The 26,742-nt window shown below is 45.1% G+C and overlaps 1 protein-coding gene across 1 annotated transcript in view; it reads right to left on the bottom strand.

Moving 5' to 3' along the window:
• The window catches only part of LOC126176721 (uncharacterized), a 622,696-nt gene that overhangs the window by 70,326 nt on the left and 525,628 nt on the right, over nucleotides 1-26,742 (bottom strand). The window contains exon 5 of the mRNA XM_049923889.1: nucleotides 1,419-1,768. Coding sequence (XP_049779846.1) covers nucleotides 1,419-1,768 — 350 coding nt within the window. The remainder of the gene's footprint in view (nucleotides 1-1,418; nucleotides 1,769-26,742) is intronic.

Raw genomic sequence — 26,742 nt, 5'->3', positions numbered from 1 at the left:
TGTCTGGCGATGTCTTAATTCATACGGAAACGCTTTTATAGCGGCCGACACGAGAGTTGTTACGCGCGAGTGCGGAGGAGTTTTAAGTGTCTGTGTAGTGTGTGTACGTTGCAGCGTCGCGTGCTGTAACAGCTGAATCGCGGCTGTCAAAGAGTTCCGCACCCTGCCGCCAGGATCGCCGTTTTCTTTTCCACACGCGTGTGCTTGTGCTTTCTCGATGCGCGATGTTTATTCCGGCGTTTTTTATGTTCCATGTTTTTGCGTTTCATATTCTGTACTGTCAGTCTCGGTTACAGTTCAGGTAGCTTCCTGCACGCATTGAATTAAGAGTTGCTGTCATACTTAATTGTTTGGCACCAGATTAATAAGTAGTCGATCAGTTCGAATTACACTGGTCCCTACACGTTTGTTTGGATGTCTACTGTGTGAATATCAGATCCACTGAGAAACTTTCACAGGTTGTTGAGAGATTTTTTCTGAGTATTTTGGTGTAAGGAACCCTTGTCTCCGGTGGCTCGTTACACAGTGATATCTAATTACGATTTATAATTATGACTTACTTGTTGAGAAAGCCGGCATCACCAGGGTGTTCATTTTGTCAGTTTTCTATTAGAAACGGAAACAAAAGATCAGGTATGTGTGTAGTACAATATCGAAAAAAATTCATTTCCAGGTATCCGTGAAAATACCTCTGAAGCTATGAAACAGTTGTACAAAGAAATATGTATAATGTACAAGTGTATAAGTACAGCTGCTTCGAGTCTCCATAATGCGATTTTATAGACGTCTCTTTGGTAATGGCTCTTGATAGCTCTAGAAACGGCTATTGTTTTCGCTTACAGCCATCTGCACCTCGGAGTTGAAAGCTATCAAAAGCGCTGCCAAGTTCAGGTATTTTCTTAAGTTGATTCGACTGTAGCACTGTCTTAGTAGTAGAGAATAAATTTATTAGAACTTCACGCGTGACGTTTTCGTGCATCCCATTGTTTATAACGTCATATCTGTTGAACTATGTGTTGATCAATGATGTATGACGTTCACAGCAGAGAGCTCAGTACACTAGTGAACCCTTCCAGCATTGCCCTGCTGGAATTGTCCAAATCCGTTGGGATACACAGTGGACGTGAATGGATGCATGTGATCAGAAAGGATGCTTACGCACGTGTCACCTGTCTGAGTCGTATATAGACGTATCAGCGGTCCCATATCACTCCACTGCACACGCCCCAGACCATTACAGAGCCTCCACCAGCTCGAACAGTCACCTGCTGATATGACGTTCACAGCAGAGATCTCAGTACCACTAGTGATCCCTCATTGAGTGTCGGAGAATGCGTGACGTAGACAGGGCGAGGCTAAACTCGACAGTTCTCATTTGTGACTCCAAGTGCGGAAGCTGGCGCGCGCTCTGCACTGACCCTGGTGACGACGATGGCGGTGGGCACTGCGCCCTTCTCGACGTCGACGGCGGCGGCGGCGGCGGCGGCCGGCAGCGCCAGGGGCGGCGGGTGGGCGGCGGGCCGCAGGTGCCAGCGCACGGGCTGCAGCAGCGCGGCGCCGGCCACCGAGTGCAGCGCGATGCCGCCCAGCACCAGCACGGCCCCGCGGAACTGGAACTCGGCCAGCAGCAGCTGCACCGCCTGCGGCATCAGCATCATGCCCACCGCCGTGCCCGCCATCGACAGCCCGATCGCCTGGCCGCGGTACTTGCTGAAGTAGTAGTTGAGCGACACGAACGTCGACGACCACGCGAAGCCCACGCCCAATCCTGCGAGCAAACATTAGCGAGCTGCTTAAAAAAAGGAAAAAAACTGCCACACCTGGCATTTAGTGGGGAGCCAATATTTTTCTTAATTTATGACCAGTTTTGAGCTTGATGGATTGCTTTACAGGGTGTTACAAAAAGGTACGGCCAAACTTTTGGGAAACAATCCTCACACACAAAGAAAGAAAATATGTTATGTGGACATGTGTGCGGAAACGCTTACTTTCCATGTTAGAGCTCATTTTATTATTTCTCTTCAAATCATGTTAATCATGGAATGGAAACACACAGCTACAGAACGTACCAGCGTGACTTCCAACACTTTGTTACAGGAAATGTTCAAAATGTCCTCCGTTAGCGAGGATACATGCATCCACCCTCTGTCGCATGGAATCCCTCATGCGCTGATGCAGCTCTGGAGAATGGGGTATTGTATCACAGCCGTCCACAATACGAGCACGAAGAGTCTCTACGTTTGGTACCGGGGTTGCGTAGACAAGAGCTTTCAAATTCCCCCATAAATGAAAGTCAAGAGGGTTGAGGTCAGGAGAGCGTGGAGGCCATGGAATTGGTCCGCCTCTACCAATCCATCGGCCACCGAATCTGTTGTTGAGAAGCGTACGAACACTTCGACTGAAATGTGCAGGAGCTCCATCGTGCATGAACCACATGTTGTGTCGTACTTGTAAAGGCACATGTTCTAGCAGCACAGGTAGAGTATCCCGTATGAAATCGTGATAACGTGCTCCATTGAGCGTAGGTGGAAGAAAATGGGGCCCAGTCAAGGCATCACCAACAATGCCTGCCCAAACGTTCACAGAAAATCTGTGTTGATGACGTGTTGCACAATTGCGTGCGGATTCTCGTCAGCCCACACATGTTGATTGTGAAAATTTACAATTTGATCACGTTGGAATGAAGCCTCATCCGTAAAGAGAAAATTTGCACTGAAATGAGGATTGACACACTGTTGGATGAACCATTCGCAGAAGTGTACCCGTGGAGGCCAAGCATCTACATCTACATCTACATTTATACTCCGCAAGCCACCCAACGGTGTGTGGCAGAGGGCACTTTACGTGCCACTGTCATTATCTCCCTTTCCTGTTCCAGTCGCGTATGGTTCGCGGGAAGAACGACTGTCTGAAAGCCTCTGTGCGCGCTCTAATCTCTCTAATTTTACATTCGTGATCTCCTCGGGAGGTATAAGTAGGGGGAAGCAATATATTCGATACCTCATCCAGAAACGCACCCTCTCGAAACCTGGCGAGCAAGCTACACCGCGATGCAGAGCGCCTCTCTTGCAGAGTCTGCCACTTGAGTTTGTTAAACATCTCCGTCACGCTATCACGGTTACCAAATAACCCTGTGACGAAACGCGCCGCTCTTCTTTGGATCTTCTCTATCTCCTCCGTCAACCCGATCTGGTACGGATCCCACACTGATGAGCAATACTCAAGTATAGGTCGAACGAGTGTTTTGTAAGCCACCTCCTTTGTTGATGGACTACATTTTCTAAGGACTCTCCCAATGAATCTCAACCTGGTACCCGCCTTACCAACAATTAATTTTATATGATCATTCCACTTCAAATCGTTCCGCACGCATACTCCCAGATATTTTACAGAAGTAACTGCTACCAGTGTTTGTTCCGCTATCATATAATCATACAATAAAGGATCCTTCTTTCTATGTATTCGCAATACATTACATTTGTCTATGTTAAGGGTCAGTTGCCACTCCCTGCACCAAGTGCCTATCCGCTGCAGATCTTCCTGCATTTCGCTACAATTTTCTAATGCTGCAACTTCTCTGTATACTACAGCATCATCCGCGAAAAGCCGCATGGAACTTCCGACACTATCTACTAGGTCATTTATATATATTGTGAAAAGCAATGGTCCCATAACACTCCCCTGTGGCACGCCAGAGGTTACTTTAATGTCTGTAGACGTCTCTCCGTTGATAACAACATGCTGTGTTCTGTTTACTAAAAACTCTTCAATCCAGCCACACAGCTGGTCTGATATTCCGTAGGCTCTTACTTTGTTTATCAGGCGACAGTGTGGAACTGTATCGAACGCCTTCTGGAAGTCAAGAAAAATAGCATCTACCTGGGAGCCTGTATCTAATATTTTCTGGGTCTCATGAACAAATAAAGCGAGTTGGGTTTCACACGATCGCTGTTTCCGGAATCCATGTTGATTCCTACATAGTAGATTCTGAGTTTCCAAAAACGACATGATACTCGAACAAAATACATGTTCTAAAATTCTACAACAGATCGACGTCAGAGATATAGGTCTATAGTTTTGCGCATCTGCTCGACGACCCTTCTTGAAGACTGGGACTACCTGCGCTCTTTTCCAATCATTTGGAACCTTCTGTTCCTTTAGAGACTTGCGGTACACGGCTGTTAGAATGGGGGCAAGTTCTTTCGCGTACTCTGTGTAGAATCGAATTGGTATCCCGTCAGGTCCAGTGGACTTTCCTCTGTTGAGTGATTCCAGTTGCTTTTCTATTCCTTGGACACTTATTTCGATGTCAGCCATTTTTTCGTTGGTGCGAGGATTTAGAGAAGGAACTGCAGTGCGGTCTTCCTCTGTGAAACAGCTTTGGAAAAAGGTGTTTAGTATTTCAGCTTTACGCTTGTCATTCTCTGTTTAAATGCCATCATCATCCCGGAGTGTCTGGACATGATGTTTCGAGCCACTTACTGATTTAACGTAAGACCAGAACTTCCTAGGATTTTCTGTCAAGTCGGTACCTAGTATTTTACTTTCGAATTCACTGAACGCTTCACGCATAGCCCTCCTTACGCTAACTTTGACATCGTTTAGCTTCTGTTTGTCTGAGAGGTTTTGGCTGCGTTTAAACTTGGAGTGAAGCTCTCTTTGCTTTCGCAGTAGTTTCCTAACTTTGTTGTTGTACCACGGTGGGTTTTTCCCGTCCCTCACAGTTTTACTCGGCACGTACCTGTCTAAAACGCATTTTACGATTGCCTTGAACTTTTTCCATAAACACTCAACATTGTCAGTGTCGGAACAGAAATTTTCGTTTTGATCTGTTAGGTAGTCTGAAATCTGCCTTCTATTACTCTTGCTAAACAGATAAACCTTCCTCCCTTTTTTTATATTCCTATTAACTTCCATATTCAGGGATGCTGCAACGGCCTTATGATCACTGATTCCCTGTTCTGCACTTACAGAGTCGAAAAGTTCGGGTCTGTTTGTTATCAGTAGGTCCAAGATGTTATCTCCACGAGTCGGTTCTCTGTTTAATTGCTCGAGGTAATTTTCGGATAGTGCACTCAGTATAATGTCACTCGATGCTCTGTCCCTACCACCCGTCCTAAACATCTGAGTGTCCCAGTCTATATCTGGTAAATTGAAATCTCCACCTAAGACCATAACATGCTGAGAAAATTTATGTGAAATGTATTCCAAATTTTCTCTCTGTTGTTCTGCCACTAATGCTGCTGAGTCGGGGGGTCGGTAAAAGGAGCCAATTATTAACCTAGGTCGGTTGTTGAGTGTAACCTCCACCCTTAATAATTCACAGGAACTATCCACTTCTACTTCACTACAGGATAAACTACTACTAACAGCGACGAACACTCCACCACCGGTTGCATGCAATCTATCCTTTCTAAACACCGTCTGTGCCTTTGTAAAAATTTCGGCAGAATTTATCTCTGGCTTCAGCCAGCTTTCTGTACCTATAACGATTTCAGCTTCGGTGCTTTCTATCAGCGCTTGAAGTTCCGGTACTTTACCAACGCAGCTTCGACAGTTTACAATTACAATACCGATTGCTGCTTGGTCCCCGCATGACCTGACTTTCCCCGCACCCGTTGAGGCTGTTGCCCTTTCTGCACTTGCCCGAGGCCATCTAACCTAAAAAACCGCCCAGCCCACGCCACACAACCCCTGCTACCCGTGTAGCCGCTTGTTGCGTGTAGTGGACTCCTGACCTATCCAGCGGAACCCGAAACCCCACCACCCTATGGTGCAAGTCGAGGAATCTGCAGCCCACACGGTCGCAGAACCGTCTCAGCCTCTGATTCAGACCCTCCACTCGGCTCTGTACCAAAGGTCCGCAGTCAGTCCTGTCGACGATGCTGCAGATGGTGAGCTCTGCTTATAGTGCCTGCACGCGCTGTAAATTGTACATGGTACGAAAACAACTGGTTCTCCCGTAGCACTCTCCATACAGTGAGGTGGTCAACGTTACCTTGTACAGCAGCAACTTCTCTGACGCTGACATTAGGGTTATCGTCAACTGCACGAAGAATTGCCTCGTCCATTGCAGGTGTCCTCGTCGTTCTAGGTCTTACCCAGTCGCGAGTCATAGGCTGGAATGTTCCGTGCTCCCTAAGACGCCGATCAATTGCTTCGAACGTCTTCCTGTCGGGACACCTTCGTTCTGGAAATCTGTCTCGATACAAACGTACCACGCCACGGCTATTGCCCCGTGCTAATCCATACATCAAATGGGCATCTGCCAACTCCGCATTTGTAAACATTGCACTGACTGCAAAACCACGTTCGTGATGAACACTAACGTGTTGATGCTACGTACTGATGTGCTTGATGCTAGTACTGTAGAACAATGAGTCGCATGTCAACACAAGTACCAAAGTCAACATTACCTTCCTTCAATTGGGCCAACTGGCGGTGAATAGAGGAAGTACAGTACATACTGACGAAACTAAAATGAGCTCTAACATGGAAATTAAGCGTTTCCGGACACATGTCCAGATAACATCTTTTCTTTATTTGTGTGTGAGGAATGTTTCCTGAAAGTTTGGTCGTACCTTTTTGTAACACCCTGTATATGCGTAATGACAAACTCTACGCCGGCCGGAGTGGCCGAGCTGTTCTGGGCGCTCCAGTCTAGAACCGCGCGACCGCTACGGTCGCAGGTTCGAATCCTGCCTCGGACATGGATGTGTGTGGTGTCTTTAGGTTAGTTAGGTTTAAGTAGTTCTAAGTTCTAGGGGACTTATGACCACAGCAGTTGAGTCCCATAGTGCTCAGAGCCATTTGAACCATTTGAACCATCTATGACCGCTACGGTCGCAGGTTCGAATCCTGCCTCGGGCATGGATGTATGTGATGTCCTTAGGTTAGTTAGGTTTAAGTAGTTCTAAGATCTAGGGGACTGATGACCGCAGCTGTTAAGTCCCATAGTGCTCAGAGCCATTTGAAACTCTATGACTTGAAAATGGCGTAAAAGGTCGAAAGCTGAGTTGTAATTAAATAAACATCAGTACAGTCAAATGGCGGTGTGTTCATTTAAAAATGGTTCTATGACTCTTGCTCAGCAACATCAAAAAGAGCTTAACAATAAATACGAGGGGCATTCGAGCTCTGAGGTCTCCGATCTTCTAAGGACTTGGAGCAGACAGAAGAGACGCATTCCTTCTGTGTGGTACCGTCCCGAGATCATGGTGCGACGCAAACGTCGTTAGTGAGGGCTCGCTGCAATCCGCATTGATGTACAGTAGGCGCTCCTGAACACCACGCCTCCCCTCTCAGCAATAGCAGCGTCCTGACACTGATGTCAATATAGAACCGAGAACGCAAGAGCGCAACCCCACTTCGAGACCTCAGCTACAGCAGTCTATGTCAACATGTTCAAATGTGTCAATTCCTAAGGGACCAAACTGCTTAGGTCATCGGTCCCTAGACTTACACACTACTTACGCTAAGAACAACACACACACCAATGCCCTAGGGAGGACTCGAACCTCCGGAGGGAGGGGCCACGCAATCCGTGACATGACGCCTCAAACCGCGCGGCCACTCCGAGCGGCAGTCTACGTCATCTCGTAGGATAATTACAGTTACAGTTTCTCATGAATTTTACTTTTGCAAACGTCAAACATTGTACGAGGGCTATTGAGAAAGTAAGGTCCGATCAGGCGCGAAAAGGAAACCACAGTGAAAAACCTGACTGAACTTTGCACAGATGTCTTGGGCAGTGTCTCTTGTACGTCTGTCGATCGCGTCACATCGCTCTTCACAGTTCTGAGCGCACAGTGAGCGTGTAAAGATGCCTAGACAAGTAGTGTCTTCTGCCAAGTATGGAAAAGGAAATGAGCGTTTGGCGTTATTGGCCGGGAGGCCCCTTGCGGGGCAGGTCCGGCCGCCTTGGTGCAGGTCTTATTACATTCGACGCCACATTGGGCGACCTGCGCGTCGGATGGGGATGAAATAATGACGAAGACCGCACAACACCCAGTCCCTGAGCGGAGAAAATCCCCGGCCCACCTGGGAATCGAACCCGGGCCAGTAGGACGTCAATCCGTCACGCTGAGCACTCAGCTATCGGCGCGGACTCCTGCCAAGTATGAGTGCTTGCAACAGATTTCGCCTGATGTTCTGCGACCCACATAACATAATTGTCATGCGTATCCTTCTTAATGACAAATCTCGGCCGCACACTTCAAAGGCAGTGAGGACGCTCCTGCAGCGTTTGTGGTCGAAAGTGTTTGGTCACCCACCATACAGACCGGACGTGCCTCTCTCACATTTTCATCTCTGCTCGCATGAAACGAGCTATGAACACAACATTTTGGCATAGACAGCGAACTGTGGACAAGCTTAGAGAAATGGCGAAATGCACAGGCGGCTGCCTTCTATGACGAGGATATTGGGAAGTTGCTACAACGCTAAATATCTAAGTCGAAGCAGTGTCTATGTAGTTGGAAGTTGTAGCTAGCTGTTGCTGCTAAAACAATTTTCATTTTCATAGTAGTTTCGAGACCGACTGGACCTCAAATGCCGGGATGGTTCCTTTGAAAGGGCACGGCCGATTTCCTTCCCAATCCTTCCCTAACCCGAGCTTGCGCTCCGTCTCTAATGACCTCGTTGTCGACGAGACGTTAAACACTAACCACCACCACCACCGACTGGACCTTGCTTTCCGAACAGCCCTCGTACCTCGAGAAAACAGTTTGTTAATAAGTGCATCGAGTGATGCTCCGTAGTAATGGCAGTTGGAAATTATTAAGTAATTCTATGACAAAGAATTGTGTCTGTGTTAAGTAAATCTTTATTCATTTATGTAAAGAAGTGAAGGAATATTTCATATGTTCTAGTGATGAACCTTCACCCATAGCAATCAGAGAATCCACAGTTACGGCCGGACGAAAGTAATTTCGTCTAGTCACAACATTCTCTATTTGTGGCCCACTTGACACGTGGTACACGTCTCGCTTATCGAACACGATGTACAACAGTTTCGACAAAGATTAAGTCTAATTTGCAGAATCAACTCCAGACATAGTCGTTGATAAACGGCAGGCGAGAAATTGGCTGACACAGTAACCCGAACGAGCTTGTAGAATAGGCAACAATTGTCGTACGTGATGCGCCCAGAGTGTAGGTAATAGCATCGAGCGAGGAAACACGTGAGCCTGCCCGAGCCTCACTGTACTGGTATAGCTATGCGCCTCTAGACACCACAGACTGTCGTCACGTGACCCACTTTGGCGCCAGAGGTTGTATCCACTGCCTGGACTGCCACTCTCGTACACTACTGGCCCTTAAAATTGCAACACCAAAAAGAAATGCAGATGATGAACGGGTATTCATTGGACAAATATATTATTCTAGAACTGACATGTGATTACATTTTCATGCAATTTGGGTGCATAGATCCCGAGAAATCAGTACCCAGAACAACCACCTCTGGCCGTAATAACGGCCTTGATACGCCTGGGCATTGGGTCAAACAGTGCTTGGATGGCGTGTACAGGTACAGCTCATGCCCATGCAACTTCAACACGATACCACAGTTCATCAAGAGTAGTGAATAGCGTATTGTGACGAGCCAGTTGCTCGGCCACCATTGACCAGACGTTTTCAATTAATGAGAGATCCGGAGAATGTGCTGGCCAGGGTAGCAGTCGAACATTTTCTGTATCCAGAAAGGCCCGTAGAGGACCTGCAACATGCGGTCGTGCATTATCCTGTTGAAATGTAGGGTTTCGCAGGGATCGAATGAAGGGAAGAGCCACGGGTCGTAACACATCTGAAATGTAACGTCCACTGTTCAAAGTGCGGTCAGTGCGAACAAGAGGTGACCGAGACGTGTAACCAATGGCACCCAATACCATCATGCCAGGTAGTACGACAGTATGGCGATGACGAATACACGCTTCCAATGTGCGTTCACCACGATGTCGCCAAACACCAATGCGACCATCATGATGCTGTAAACAGAACCTGGATTCATCCGAAAAAATGACGTTTTTCCATTCGTGCATCCAGGTTCGTCGTTGAGTACACCATCGCAGGCGCTCCTGTCTGTGATGCAGCGTTAAGGGTAACCGTAGCCATGGTCTCCGAGCCGATAGTCCATGCTGCTGCAAACGTCGTCGAACTGTTCGTGCAGATGGTTGTTGTCTTGCAAACGTCGCCATCTGTTGACTCAGGGATCGAGACGTGGGTGCTTGATCCGTTGCAGCCATGCGGCTAAGATGACTGCTAGTGATACGAGGCCGTTGGGATCCAGCACGGCATTCCGTATTACCCTCCGGAACTTGCAGATTCCATATTCTTCTAACAGTCATTGGATCTCGACCAACGCGAGGAGCAATGTCGCGATGCGGTAAACCACAATCGCGGTAGGCTACAATCCGACCTTTATCAAAGTCGGAAACGTGATGGTACGCATTTCTCCTCCTTACACGAGGCATCACAACAACGTTTCACCAGGCAACGCCGGTCAACTACTGTTTGTGTACGAGAAATCGGTTGGAAACTTCCCTCATGTCGGCACGTTGTAGGTGTCGCCACCGGTGCCAACCTTATGTGAATGTTCTGAAAAGCTAATCATTTGCATATCACAGCATCTTCTTCCTGTCGGTTAAATTCCGCGTCTGTAGCACGTCATCTTCGTGGTGTAGCAATTTTAATGGCCAAAGTGTATATTGCAGACAGAGATGGCGCCACTATACGGTACACAAAACTAGCGCGCACCTGGCCGAACTGTGCACCGGTCGCACCCCTGCCTAGTGCTCTAAGTGTAGCGGGGAATGGAGATGAGGGGTGAGTAGGGACAGGAAGAGGCGGCAATCAGACGCCGCTGGATCAAGCAGTTGCCTCGTCAGACGCCAAGCACTTTGATAGCAATGATACTTGTGTTATATTAAATTTCTGATCTGCATTAGGAATACGATGGCGTCTGCGCAATTGCCACACACTATTATGAGATGGAAAAACACTCACTGGAACCTCATTGGAACACAGCCACAAAGACGATGTGACACACTTGTCTTCTGACGAATGAGAGTGAATGCAGGATGAAGTGAAGGTGGCCATCAGGGAAGAACTGAGTTCGGGGAAAGTAGAGTAGTGACAAAATCTTTTATGGTCGGCATGACCAATTATTTCAATTCATTCATTCATTAATGGAAGGAGAGAATCATTTGGTAACGTACAGGGTGACAGTTATTAAACAACATAAAATAAAATCGTGTTAATTTTTGAACGATTTGCGTTAGGACGTTCAAACTATACGGATGGCCGCGGGGCGTGATGGCAATTAGTATGCGCATGCATGGTTTGGTTAACTGACGAAATCCACATTCATTTGGATAGGTTCACCAATAAACAAAATTGGCGCATTTGAGGGACTGAAAATCCGCATTTCGCGATCGTGAAGTCTCTTCACTCTCAACGGGTGACTGTGTGGTGTGTAACGTCCAGGGCGGCCGGAGTGGCCGAGCGGTTCTAGGCGATACAGTCTGGAGCCGCGCGACCGCTACGGTCGTAGGTTCGAATCCTGCCTCGGGCATGGATGTGTGTGATGTCCTTAGGTAAGTTAGGTTTAAGTAGTTCTAAGTTCTAGGGGACTGATGACCGCAGAAGTTAAGTCCCATAGTGCTCAGAGCCATTTGTAATGTCCAGTCACGGAATAATCGGTGCGATATTCTTTGATGGCACGGTGACTACCGAAAGGTACGCGAAAGTTTCTGAAGATGATTTCATCCCCCATTATCCAAAGTTACCCTGATTTCCACAAGATGTGGTTCATGCAAGACGGAGCTCGACGCCATCGAAGCAGGAGAGTGTTTGATGCTCTGGAGGAGCACTTTGGGGACGCATTCTGCCGCTGTGGTACCCAGGGGCCACTGGCATGGACCTCGATTGGCCGCCATATTCTCCGCATCTGAACACATGCGGCTGCTTTTTATGGGGCTATATCAAAGACAAGGTATACGGCAATAATCCCAAAACCATTGCTGAGCTGAGAACAGGCGTTCAGGAGGCCATCGACAACATCGATGTTCAGACACTTCCGCGGGTCATGGAGAATTTCGCTATTCCAGGAATATCGAACAGTTCATAACCTAAATCTGAATATTTGTAGTGAAGTTTACATGTTGAATAAAGTGTGGGCACGCCGAAGTTTGTAAATAATTTACCTTTTTTTCATATATTTACCCTGTATATGTCACCCTGTATTTGGCGGACAATATTGATGCTCTCAGACGAAAATTAATGCAGTCGAAAGTTCAGCTTAAAGTTCGTGACATGGTACAGTCGTGGACAAAACGAGAGAGACCCCTCGAGTTTTCGTTATGCTGATCCGCACAGCTTTAAAGTCTGCTACACAGCATAACAGGCAAGGCGACGAAGTGCTACCAACATACTGTGCACAGGCGGGAGACTGAAAAACTATCCGAACTTTGTCAGACTGTTTTCAATCGTGTGTAAGACTATATTAATGGTGATTAGTGTGTTAAACACAACACGTAAATATAAGATATAAATGAAAGAAGAAACGCTAATTAGTATGAACTATACTAATAAAATAGCATTTCAGCTTATCTAGATAACATAACTGTTTTAGTAAGGCAAGGTACCCCAGATCGTTACGAATTAGCAAAATATTATGCGCATTCGGCTGCGAAACGGCCTGTCTCAACGTTCAGAAAAGTCGTACTGGATTACCGTTGCTGACCTACCATGAAAGCGTGCATATTTAGCAATGCGTGAAGATTCATAACGAAATTCAGTTAAAAAACATTCATTGCCACATTGTCAATTCAATTACTGAGAAGCGGAAAAGTAGGCAAGAGTTTCATATTGACATTCACAGGGTGCCATTACAGAATAAAGGTAGCAATAAAACGTATTGGGGCCTCAAGAATTTCTTGAAATTGCTTTACTGATAGTCTATCTGCCTCCATCGAGATTAGAACCGAAAGCAAACCAGACCTCAGTTGCAGTAGGAAACACTTTTCACTACACTAGCAGACAACCCAGGCAAACAGCCCTCTATTATTACCCCAGACATGAATAAGCCGGCAATTTCGCAATGAAAATGGCAAAATGATCTGTAGTTTCTGTTGCATAAAGCCTTCTGGACTAAAAAACATGAATTTTCTACCTTTATGTCAACGCTTATGTGACAATCATTCAGGATGTTTATCGAAATAATATTGTTATTAGCGAGTAAATTTAGAAGGATAATTCTGCACCACCCCAGGAAATAAACGGCGTCATAGCTGCCAAATGCATTCTACAATGTTTCGAGTTCTCCATTAGACTCGCCAGAGCCAGAAAACGTTCATTAGCCGAAGTGTTTCTTAAGCTAGCTAGCAATGGGAATGCTCGCACTTCTAAAACGCGGTGGCATTAATATTGGGATCTGACTTACCACATGTATAGGCAAATGGATTTTATTTGGATTCCTCTAAACGTGATTTGGATAGAAAGCGTAGCTACGAGTAATATGCTGATGTATCGACTGCAAATAGGACATTTCGAATAAAGAGTAGGGGGAATTATTTATGCAGACCTCATCTTCAGTAAGTGTCGTAGCTATTTTCGTGGTTAGGATTTCGTCACCTAAATCGGTAAAAATGCAGCCCTACTAGTCTCACTTTGTTGACCGTCTATCTGTCTACCCAACCATTAAAACCAGTTTACCTCGAGTACGGGTAGACATAATAAGCAGAAATGTATCGCACTTCTTGCGGTATACGGTCCCTTGGTGGTGTAAAAAAGTGAGCTTCTATGTCAACGCAATCTAATTACATGGCCGTTTACGTAAAGAAAACTTACGCGAAAGGTCAAAGAATGGCTCTAAGAACTATGCGACAAACCTGCTTAGGTAGTCAGTCCCTTAGACCCAGAACTACTGAAACCTACCTAGCCTAACTCATATCGATAACCGGGGAAGGATTCGAACTGACGGCGCAAATAGCCGCGCGGTCCGCGATATGACGCCGTTGAACGCACGGCTAACCAGCGCCGGCAAGCTGTTAAACAACCGGGTTTCGAACTCGCAGCGGAAAGTTCTGAAGTCGCGACGGTAGCCGCTGAGCCACCATTTCAAGTGAATCCTTACATGCTAAAAGGTATCTACACTATAGCAATAGCGCATTGAAAACTTTGACCGTCGTTTTCTCAGAAGCGGTAGAGTGTAAGCAGGTAAGCCGAGACACGTGTTCGCTTATTTTGTCCCCTCTTTCACTGAGCGAAGTTTCAGCAAGATCGGGGTATGACACTTGGCGGGCCTCGTTAAGTGGCGTGGGTTGCGATTCAGTAGACAGAATGCGTCCACTTTCCTCGACTTCTTATTGACATGTTTGGAAACTTTCTTTCTTGTAGTGGCAGTTTGCATTATGAGGGCTGGTTTTCCTGATAACGATCTACTAATGGACTTTGCTCCTGATTTACGTTATTGTGTAGTAGACCTACTGCAACGACTAGAACAAGAAATATTTGTTTATTTGGATAGTCAGTTTTTTAATTGCCATATTTCACTATAATATTTTCCTTTGTTTCAAAACGGCAATTTTAGATGACCACTGCAACTTGGTAACATCAGTAACAATTTAATACTTTGAAACAGTTACGTGTGGTGTACGAGGAGCGTACTCTGTTGAATGAGGAATACATTAAACACGAAAGCTGAGTCCAGTAACAATAATTAACTTTCGGTAACATGACAAAACACACGTCGAAATACTGTCAGTTCATCTCAGTACCCAGTAAAACTTAAACTAGAACGATCGTAAACATACTTTTGTGGGGAAGAATTTTTGGTAACATTTTCGGGAAGCAGCGATCTTGAATATAAAATCGGTGAAAAAACAGTCTAGAACGAGATGGTACTTTATTAAAATGACCGGTTTCGGCCTATACTTAGGCCGTCTTCAGACAACACCATCAGCTGAAGTTGACAATGCGTACAATAGCCAGTTGACCTCAGTCACTAAAAGGACTCTATTGGTAGTTTCAGCGACTGAGGTCAACTGGCTGTTGTACGCATCATAAACTTCTTGCTGGATATGACCTAAGTATAGGCCGAAACCGGTCATTTTAATAAAGTGCCATCGCGATCTAGATCGTGTTTTCACTGATTTGATTGAGACTGTTTTGGTTCACTGTCACACGACGTTATTATCCACTTATGCACATTCGTGACGATATCACCGCTCGTCCGAATCAGCTGGCGATGAATTCCGGTGGGTGACACACAACACTCGGGGAGAAAGCTAATGGTTATCCGAAGTTGTTGTTACGAAAGTGTCCCCATTTCTGCTGCTCGGCGCCCCGGCTCCCGTATTCGCTGCGCTATTTTGAGCAGGTGCATGAGTGAGACCGTTACATGCTGAAGGTTACACATGATGGGAAATTTAGGAACACGTGTGCGACTACTAGGAGGCGAAATTTCAGAGTACTATTACAAGTCCGATATTATCGCTACTGTTTATTTTCAAAACCTTAGTTTCCTGCCAAAGCATTAATGTTATTAATTAATTAAATGAGCACATTAAATAGTGCTGATACGGCGAGCAGAATTACAACAAGCTTTCCATACAGGCTTTTAACACTAATCTGTGATGTTTATAAAGTTAAACACATATCGAGTTTAGGATATCTGGCTGTGCTTCGGAGGACAGTCAAACACATGGAGTTACACAGTTTAATATCTGTTGAACTCGAACGATGGCTGCATTTTGTCAGTTTCATAACATAAAAAAAATGTTCGCAGACGCCATGTTGAAGCAGACACTGAACTGAATTTAGCGACTTGTCTGCGCAGTTAAGCACATTGAATGTGGGGTTTATATAAAAGTGGAAAAAAAAACTCCTGGAATGGACGAAAAGGTCGTTGGAGCATATCAGCTCAAGTTGGAAGTAATGAGGTAGGTACGTCAACTAAAAGCTAGTACGATCTGAGAAATAAATCGAAATCAGTCTTCAGTCACGCAAAGTCTTGGAAGCTCATTGAGAACACGACATATTTGTTTCAATTACTGAAACGCAGCGAGTCACGTGACTGCCTTAAGTTTCGGGAAATGTACAGTCGTGGACAAAACGAACGAGACCCCTCGAGTTTTCGTTATGCTGATCCGCACGGCTTTAAAGTCTTCTACACAGCATAACAGGCAAGGCGACGAAGTGCTACCAACATACTATGCACAGGCGTGAAACTGAAAAACTATCCGAACTTTGTCAGACTGTTTTCAGTCATGTGTAAGACTATATTAATGCTGATTAGTGTGTTAAACACAACACGTAAATATAAGATATAAATGAAAGAAATAACGCTAATTAGTATGAACTGTACTAATAAAAATGAATTTCAGCTTATCGAGATAACATAACTGTTTTAGTAAGACCAAGTACCCCAGATCACTACGAATTAGCAAAATATTATGCGCATTCGGCCGCGAAACGGTGTGTGTCAACGTTCAGAAAAGTCGTACTGGATTACCGTTGCTGACCTACCATGAAAGCGTGCAAATTTAGCAATGCGTGAAGATTCATAACGAAATTCAGTTAAAAATCATTCAGTGCCACACTTAAGTCAATTAAATTATTGACAGAAGCGGAAAAAGTAGGCAGTAACAAGTATGAAACTCTTGTAGAGTTTCATATTGACATCCACAGGGCGCCAGTACAGAACAAAGGTAGCAATAAAACGTATTGGGGCCTCAAAAATTTCTTGAAATTGCTTTACTGATAGTCTATCTGCCTCCATCGCGATTAGAACCGAAAGCAAACCAGACCTCAGTTGCAGTAGCAAACACCTTTCACTACACTAGCAGACAACCCAGGCAAACAGCCCTCTATTATTACCCCAGGCATGAAAAAGCCGGAAATTTAGCAATGAAAATAGGATAATTCTATACCACCGCAGGAAATAAACGGCGACATAGCTGCCAAACGTATTATACAATGTTTCGAATTCTCCATTAGACTCGCAAGAGCCAGAAAACGTTCATTAGCCGAAGTGTTTCTTAAGCTAGCTAGCAATGGGAATGCTCGCACTTCTAAAACGCGATGGCATTAATATTGGGATCTGAATTACCACCTGTATAGGCAAATGGATTTTATTTGCATTCCTGTAAACGTGATTTGGATCGAAAGCGTAGCTACAAGTAATATGCTAATGTATCGCCTGAAACTAGAACATTTAGAATAAAGGGTAAAGGGAATTATTTATGCGGCCCTCATCTTCAGTGACTGTCGTAGCTATTTTCGTGGTTAGGATTTCGTCACCTTAATCGCTAAAACTGGAACCCAACTAGTCTCACTCTCTTGACCGTCTATCTTTCTACCCAAATCCTAAAACCCGTTTACCTCGAGTACGGGTAGATATAATAAGCGGTAATGTATCGCATTTCCTGCGGTATACGGTCCCTTGGTGGTGAAAAAAAGTGAGCTTCTATGTCAACGCAATCTTAAGATGACGGCCGTTTATGTAAAGAAAATTTACGGAAAGGACAAAAAATGGCTCTAAGAACTATGCGACCAAACTGCTTAGGTAGTCAGTCCCTTAGACCCAGAACTACTGAAACCTACGTAGCCTAACACACATTCATGCGCGAGGTAAGATTCCAACCTGCGACTGCAGCAGCGGAGCGGTTCGTGACTGAAGCACCTGGAACCGCTCGGCCACAGCACCCGGCGAAACCCTTTTTACCTCATGTATAATGATAATATATACTGTCTAGTGAGGATGAACTGTATTCGTCAGCAACTCAGATCGTTTCATCACGGAACTTTTAAGAAGCTACATTCAAATTTTGATGGAAGTCGTCTGCAATATCCATTTATAAACGCCCTAGGAACGTCGTATGCGATATCCACTTCTGAAGACGCTGGCAGATACTTCAGTACCATAACAAGTAGGTAAGAATTTATTGTTATTGGTCGATGCATGACACTTTATTTCAGCATCAATTTAACTCAACTAGGTGTTTGACTATGGCTGAAAATAATGAACAAAAAATAAATAAATAGCAAACAACTTTGATGTTCAAATCAAATGTAAGTCACATGTTGCAACTACAACATAATTTCGTTGTTACATCTAGATGACTACATCTACAGGATTTATTTGCAATCCAGACTTACGTGCCTGGCAGTGGGTTCATTGAACCACCTTCCGACTATTTCTCTACCGTCCCACTCTTTAACAGCGTGCGGGAAAAAGGGCCACTTAAATATTTTCTTACGAGCCCTGAATGAAACTATTACTGTGGTCATTTCTTCCTGTGCTAGTTCCCAAGGAAATAATGTTTTGGCATTCAGAAGAGATGTTGGTGATTGAAATTTAGGAAAAGATCTCGCGGCAACGAAAAACGCTTTTGTTTTCATGGATGTCACCCCAACTCGCATATTAAATCTAGGACCCTCTCTCCCCTATTTCGTGACATTACAAATCGTGCTACAGTTCCCTGGACGTTTTTGGCGTGCACCGTCAATCAAGTTTGTCAAGGATCCCATACCGCGCACGAATACTATAGAAGTGGACGGACGAACGTAGTTAAGGCAGTGTTTCAGTAAAAAAAAAAAAAAAAAAAAAATGGTTCAAATGGCTCTGAGCACTAGGGGACTTAACATCTGAGGTCATCAGTCCCCTAGAACTTAGAACTACTTAAACCTAACTAGCCTAAGGACATCACACACATCCATGCAGGCAGGGCTGCGACCGTAGCAGCGAGTGTTTCAGTAGACCTGATGCGTATTTTTAGTGTGCGGCCAATAAAACGATTTGTTCCTCGAGACACCCTTTACACCCCATCGAAGTCTGTCGGCAACATTTCTGGGTCACCCTAAGTATTAAAGTAATTATATCAATCCAATGAATTTATACACTACTGGCCATTAAAATTGCTACACCAAGAAGAAATGCAGATGATGAACGGGTATTCATTGGACAAATATATTATACTAGAACTGACATGTAATTACATTTTCACGCAATTTGGGTGCATAGAACCTGGGAAATAAGTACCCAGAACAACCAGCTCTGGCCGTAACAACGGCCTTGATACGCCTGGGTATTGAGTCAAACAGAGCTTGGATGGCGTGTACATGTACAGTTGCCCATGCAGCTTCAACACGATACCACAGTTCATCAAGAGTAGTGACTGGCGTATTGTGATGAGTCAGTTGCTCGGTTTTCAGTTGGTGAGAGATCTGGAGAATATGCTGGCCAGGGCAGCAGTCGAACATTTTCTGTATCCAGAAAGGCCCGTAGAGGACCTGCAACATGCGGTCGTGCATTATCCTGCTGAAATGTAGAGTTTCGCAGGGATCGAATGAAGGGCAGAGCCACGGGTCGTAACACATCGGAAATGTAACGACCACTGTTCAAAGTGCCGTCAATGCGAACAAGAGGTGACCGAGACGTGTAACCAATGGCACCCCATATCGTCACGGCAGGTGATACGCCAGTATGGGGATGACGAATACACGCTTCCAATGTGCGTTCACCGCGATGTGGCCAGACACGGATGCGACCATCATGATTCTGTTAACAGAACCTGGATTCATCCGAAAAAATGACGTTTTGCCATTCGTGCACCCAGGTTCGTCGTTGAGTACACCATCGCAGGCGCTCCTGTCTGTGATGCAGCGTCAAGGGCATCCGCAGCCATGGTCTCCGAGCTGATAGGCCATGCTGCTGCAAACGTCGTCGAACTGTTAGTGCAGATGGTTGTTGTCTTGCAAACGTCCTCATCTGTTGACTCAGGGATCGAGACGTGGCTGCACGATCCGTTACAGCCATGCAGATAAGATGCTTGTCATCTCGACTGTTAGTGATAGGAGGCCGTTGGGATCCAGCACGGCATTCCGTATTACCCTCCTGAACCCACGGATTCCATACTCTGCTAACAGTCATTGGATCTCGACCAACGCGAGCAGCAATGACGCGATACGATAAACCGCAATCGCGATAGGCTACAATCCTACATTTATGAAAGTCGGAAACGTGATGGTATGCATTTCGCCTCCTTACACGAGGCATTACAACAACGTTTCACTAGGCAACGCCGGTCAACTGCTGTTTGTGTATGAGAAATCGGTTGGAAACTTTCCTCATGTCAGCATGTTGTAGGTGTCGCCACCGGCGCCAACCTTGTGTGGATGCTCCGAAAAGCTAATCATTTGCATATCACAGCATCTTCGTCCTGTCGGTTAAATTTCGCGTCTGTAGCACGTGATCTTCGTGGTGTAGCAATTTTAATGGCCAGTAGTGTATTTTTAATAATAAGTTTTAGAATAGATTATAACATGAATTTTAGTATTCCCGTGTGTGTTGTTGTCATATTTAGTCCTTGCTGACTTTTTACTTTATTACTGACTCTAACCACGCTCGTCTAGTAAAACGTTTTAATACAGTGGTTAATGATTTGGATACTGGGCACTCAGACAGAAGTACCATCATTATCATCTGACTGCTGTTATAGCTATTCTGTCACGAAAGTGGAGATGGACAAAACAATACCATGGATGCTATAATGTACATTAGTCATAGACATGTAAAATTCGGCTAGCTTTCATTTTACTTTTTTCCGTTTTTTAATTGGTAATTTTGTATCAGTTGTAGTGAATCTTATAATAAATGCTTCATGTGTGTGCCATTGTCTTTAAGGTACAACTCAAGCCATCGAACCATCGATCACTTGACGCTGATGAATACTTAATTTTGTAAACGCTCGTCGTCAGTTTCGTAAAGGCCTCGTCGCTACTGCTGTGAAGGTCGAGTTGCCACTGCTGTTACGGTTGGACAAGTCTGTGAGTTCGTGAAACGGCTTCTGGTGCATTACACCGCTAAGACAATTTCTCCCTGCGACTGTTACACAGCTATGCCCCAGGCTTAAGCTACAGGATAGGAGAACAAAGGTTCTACAACACTCCAACAAATTAGTAACGAAGTCACTCAAATAAGTTAAAAGGTTTACTTATCTTCTTGACTATTTTAATAATTAAGTCTGCAACACTGCTTGTAATGGAAAAGAGGCCCTCAATGGCTCATTGCAAATAATCGTAGGTCGTGGTCTTGCGGTAGCGTTCTCGCTTCCCGCGCACGTGGTCCCGGGTTCAATTCCCGGCGGGGTCAGGGATTTTTCCTGCCTCGAGATGACTGGGTGTTGTTGTGTCGTCGTCGTCGTCGTCGTCGTCGTCATCATTCATCCCCATTACAGTCGGAGGAAGGCAATGGCAAACCACCCCCGCTAGGACCTTGGCTAGTGCGGCGGTGCGGGTCTCCTGCATCGGCCCCTATGCTTTTCGGAGTATGGGACATCTTCATCATCAGACCTCACATTACATAGCAAATGCAATTACAAAAACTGTCTGTTCCCTTCCAAAAGTTCACTAAACGTTCCCTGTCGAAGTCAGCCCTGGACGATGATCTATGACCAAGTCGGTTAGAGCTGCTCATCTCTCTTCCGAGTAGGCTTCGGAACATTGGCGTATCGTATTCGGCCGGCAATTGGCCGAAGCGAAGTCAACATCTTTATCCTCAGGGCCGCTGGTGGAACTTGCGCAAGTGGTGAGTCTCTATGGCACTGGCACCAGCTCGCGTCTTTGCGCCTGTGGTGCTTTTTCCCTGGCTGTGTCTTGTTCTGACGACACAGCACTTCACATCCGATCTTCTCTATCTCCTCCACCAGTCCAACTTGGTAAGGGCCCCGGAATGATGGGCAATACTCAAGAATCGCTCAAATATATGTTTTGTAAGCTACTTCCTTTGTGGATGAATTGAATTTCGTTATTATTCTTCCAATAAATGTCAGACTGCTGTCTGCTTTTTCTACAATATGTTTTATGCGGTCTTTCCACTTTACATCGCTCTGTGTAGTTACTCCTATATATTTTACAGTAGTTACTTTTTCCAGTCATATGCTGTCAATAAGTAATCGAACGGTAATGAATCTCTTCGCGTGCTTATGCACAATACATCACGTTTAATTATGTTCAAGGTCAACTGCTAGATCCTGAACCAATCATCAACCCGCTTCAGATCTTCGCACAGTTTGCTACAGTATTCTGTATGTGGCATTGTGCAGAGATCGCGGTGCCGCACGAAAGTCAGTAACACGAATCGCTACCACAGACATTAGCAAGGGTTCGCTGCAATCCACGATGACATATGGAATGCGCTCCAGAAGAGCACGCCTTCCTTTCAGCAATAGGAGCGCCCTCACTTCATCATCATCATCATCATCATCATCATCTTCATCATCATCATCATTTAAGACTGATTAAGCCTTCCAGCGTTCAGTCTGGAGCATAGCCCCCTTCTAAAATTCCTCCATGATCCCCTATTTAGTGCTAACATTGGTGCCTCCTCTGATGTGTTAAACCTATTACTTCAAAATCATTCTTAACCGAATCCAGGTACCTTCTCCTTGGTCTGCCCCGACTCCTCCTACCCTCTACTGCTGACCCCATGAGTCTCTTGGGTAACCTTGCTTCTCCCATGCGTGTAACATGACCCCACCATCTAAGCCTGTTCGCCCTGGCTGCTACATCTATAGAGTTCATTCCCAGTTTTTCTTTGATTTCCTCATTGTGGACACCCTCCTGCCATTGTTCCCATCTACTAGTACCTGCAATCATCCTAGCTACTTTCATATCCGTAACCTCAACCTTGTTGATAAGGTAACCTGAATCCACCCAGCTTTCGCTCCCATACAACAAAGTTGGTCGAAAGATTGAACGGTGCACAGATAGCTTAGTCTTGGTACTGACTTCCTTCTTGCAGAAGAGAGTAGATTGTAGCTGAGCGCTCACTGCATTAGCTTTGCTACACCTCGCTTCCAGTTCTTTCACTATGTTGCCATCCTGTGAGAATATGCATCCTAAGTACTTGAAACCGTCCACCTGTTCTAACTTTGTTCCTCCTATTTGGCACTCAATCCGTTTATATTTCTTTCTCACTGACATTACTTTCGTTTTGGAGATGCTAATCTTCATACCATAGTCCTTACATTTCTGATCTAGCTCTGAAATATTACTTTGCAAACTTTCAATCGAATCTGCCATCACAACTAAGTCATCCGCATATGCAAGACTGCTTATTTTGTGTTCACATATCTTAATCTCACCCAGCCAGTCTATCGTTTTCAACACATGATCCATAAATAATATGAACAACAGTGGAGACAGGTTGCAGCCTTGTCTTACACCTGAAACTACTCTGAACCATGAACTCAATTTACCGTCAACTCTAACTGCTGCCTGACTATCCATGTAAAGACCTTTAATTGCTTGCAAAAGTTTGCCTCCTATTCCATAATCTTGTAGAACAGACAATAACTTCCTCCTAGGAACCCGGTCATATGCCTTTTCTAGATCTATAAAGCATAGATACAATTCCCTGTTCCACTCATAACACTTCTCCATTATTTGCCGTAAGCTAAAGATCTGGTCCTGACAACCTCTAAGAGGCCTAAACCCACACTGATTTTCATCCAATTGGTCCTCAACTAATACTCGCACTTTCCTTTCAACAATACCTGAGAAGATTTTACCCACAACGCTGATTAAAGAGATACCTCTGTAGTTGTTACAATCTTTTCTGTTTCCATGTTTAAAGATTGGTGTGATTACTGCTTTTGTCCAGTCTGATGGAACCTGTCCCGACTCCCAGGCCATTTCAATTATCCTGTGTAGCCATTTAAGACCTGACATTCCACTGTATTTGATGAGTTCCGACTTAATTTCATCCACCCCAGCCGCTTTATTGCACTGCAATCTATTGACCATTTTTTCCACTTCCTCAAATGTGATCCTATTTCCATCATCATTCCTATCACATTCTACCTCGAAATCTGAAACATTACTGATCGCATTTTCACCTACATTGAGCAACTCTTCAAAATATTCCCTCCATCTGCCCAAGGCATCCACAGGATTCACCAGCAGTTTTCCTGACCTGTCCAAAATACTTGTCATTTCCTTCTTACCTCCCTTTCGAAGACTGCTAATTACACTCCAGAATGGTTTTCCAGCAGCTTGACCCATAGTCTCCAACCTGTTTCCAAAGTCTTCCCACGATTTCTTCTTGGATGCTGCAATTATCTGTTTGGCTTTGTTTCTTTCTTCAACATAACTTTCTCTGTCTACCTGGGTTCTGGTATGTAGCCATTTTTGATACGCCTTCTTTTTCCTTTTACAGGCTGCCTTGACTGTATCATTCCACCAAGCTGTTTGCTTCATCCTACTTTTACACACTACAGTTCCAAGACATTCCAAGATATTTTACAGTAGTTACTTTTTCCAGTCATATGCTGTCAATAAGTAATCGAACGGTAATGAATCTCTTCGACTGCTTATGCACAATACATCACGTTTAATTATGTTCAAGGTCAACTGCTAGATCCTGAACCAATCATCAATCCGCTTCAGATCTTCGCACAGTTTGCTACAGTATTCTGTGTGTGGCATTGTGCAGAGATCGCGGTGCCGCACGAAAGTCAGTAACGCGAATCCCTACCACAGACATTAGCAAGGATTCGCTGCAATCCACGACGACATATGGAATGCGCTCCAGAAGAGCACGCCTTCCTTTCAGCAATAGGAGCGCAATCACTTCGTCATCATCATCATCTTCATCATCATCATCATTTAAGACTGATTAAGCCTTCCAGCGTTCAGTCTGGAGCATTGCCCCCCTATAAAATTCCTCCATGATCCCCTATTCAGTGCTTACATTGGTGCCTCCTCTGATGTGTTAAACCTATTACTTCAAAATCATTCTTAACCGAATACAGGTACCTTCTCCTTGGTCTGCCCCGACTCCTCCTACCCTCTACTGCTGAACCCATGAGTCTCTTGGGTAACCTTGCTTCTCCCATGCGTGTAGCATGACCCCACCATCTAAGCCTGTTCGCCCTGACTGCTACATCTATAGAGTTCATTCCCAGTTTTTCTTTGATTTCCTCATTGTGGACACCCTCCTGCCATTGTTCCCATCTACTAGTACCTGCAATCATCCTAGCTACTTTCATATCCGTAACCTCTACCTTATTGACAAGGTAACCTGAATCCACCCAGCTTTCGCTACCATACAACAAAGTTGGTCGAAAGATTGAACGGTGCACAGATAACTTAGTCTTGGTACTGACTTCCTTCTTGCAGAAGACAGTAGATCGTAGCTGAGCGCTCACTGCATTAGCTTTGCTACACCTCGCTTCCAGTTCTTTCACTATGTTGCCATCCTGTGAGAATATGCATCCTAAGTACTTGAAACCGTCCACCTGTTCTAACTTTGTTCCTCCTATTTGGCACTCAATCCGTTTATATTTCTTTCCCACTGACATTACTTTCGTTTTGGAGATGCTAATCTTCATATCATAGTCCTTACATTTCTGATCTAGCTCTGAAATATTACTTTGCAAACTTTCAATCGAATCTGCCATCACAACTAAGTCATCCGCATATGCAAGACTGCTTATTTTGTGTTCACATATCACTTCGAGGTGAGTATAATGTGGAGAGTGGAAGACCTCAGCCCAGCCCGAGAGCACACTAGAGCAGTCAACATCAGCGTGTAGGGCAGTGATAGTTAAAAGTTTCTGATGAACAGTATATTTGTAATGGTTGGATTTTGTACTGCAAGAGAACAGTTTGTTAACCTGTGCATGAAGTGATGCCACTTGAGTTTGCTAAACATCTCCGTAGCGCTATCACGCTTACCAAATAATCCTGTGACGAAACGCGCCGCTCTTCTTTCGATCTTATCTCCTCTGTCAACCCGACCTGGTACGGATCCCACACTGATGAGCAGTACTCAAGTATAGGACGAACGAATGTTTTGTAAGCCACCTCCTTTGTCGATGGACTACATTTTCTAAAAACTCTCCCAATTAATCTCAACCTGGCACCCGCCTTACCAACAATTAATTTTATATGATCATTCCACATCAAATCGTTCCGAACGCATACTCCCAGATATTTTACAGAAGTAACTGCTACCAGTGTTTGTTCTGCTATCATATAATCATACAATAAAGGATCCTTCTTTCTATGTATTCGCAATACATTACATTTGTGTATGTTAAGGGTTAGTTGCGACTCCCTGCACCAAGTGCCTACCCGCTACAGATCTTCGTGCATTTCACTGCAATTTTCTAATGCTGCAACTTCTCTGTATACTACAGCATCGTCCGCGAAAAGCCGCATGGAACTTCCGACACTATCTACTAGGTCATTTATATATATTGTTAAAAGCGGCAGTAAATACGCCACCAGCGTTAGTTGTCCCTCCTCTCGCGGTCCCAGCAACTCGGCGTAAACACACGGGGCGCGCCTGTCGGCGGGACCTATCTCGCGCCACAGCTGCCCGCGCCTTATCGCCAGGACCGCCGCCACGCGCTCCACGCTCCACTTCCGCACAAACAAGGCGGCTGCAGGCACGTGGTCGCCGGCAGGCAGCACAGACCACAAGCAGAAAGCTGCCCTCTGTGTGGGACAAACGTTTCAGCTGTCCTAGCTGCGCACTCAGGTTTCAGAATAACGACGTCACGTCTCTCTCCATTCTTTCGCAGCGACAGTGTTCTGTCATTTGAAGCGACCAGAAAGGCTACAGGAACTTAGCTATTCCCGTTTCCTTGGCGCTCACACGTCGACATCGTACACTACAGTAATTTTACGTCTCTTCAACCGTTGTCCGAGGATTAATACTTGGTTGACATCTAT

The sequence above is a fragment of the Schistocerca cancellata genome, chromosome 3 (genome assembly GCF_023864275.1).
Source record: "Schistocerca cancellata isolate TAMUIC-IGC-003103 chromosome 3, iqSchCanc2.1, whole genome shotgun sequence".
NCBI lineage: Eukaryota > Metazoa > Arthropoda > Insecta > Orthoptera > Acrididae > Schistocerca > Schistocerca cancellata.
Note: the sequence above shows the minus strand (reverse complement) of the source record. Positions and strands in the feature narration are given on the sequence as shown.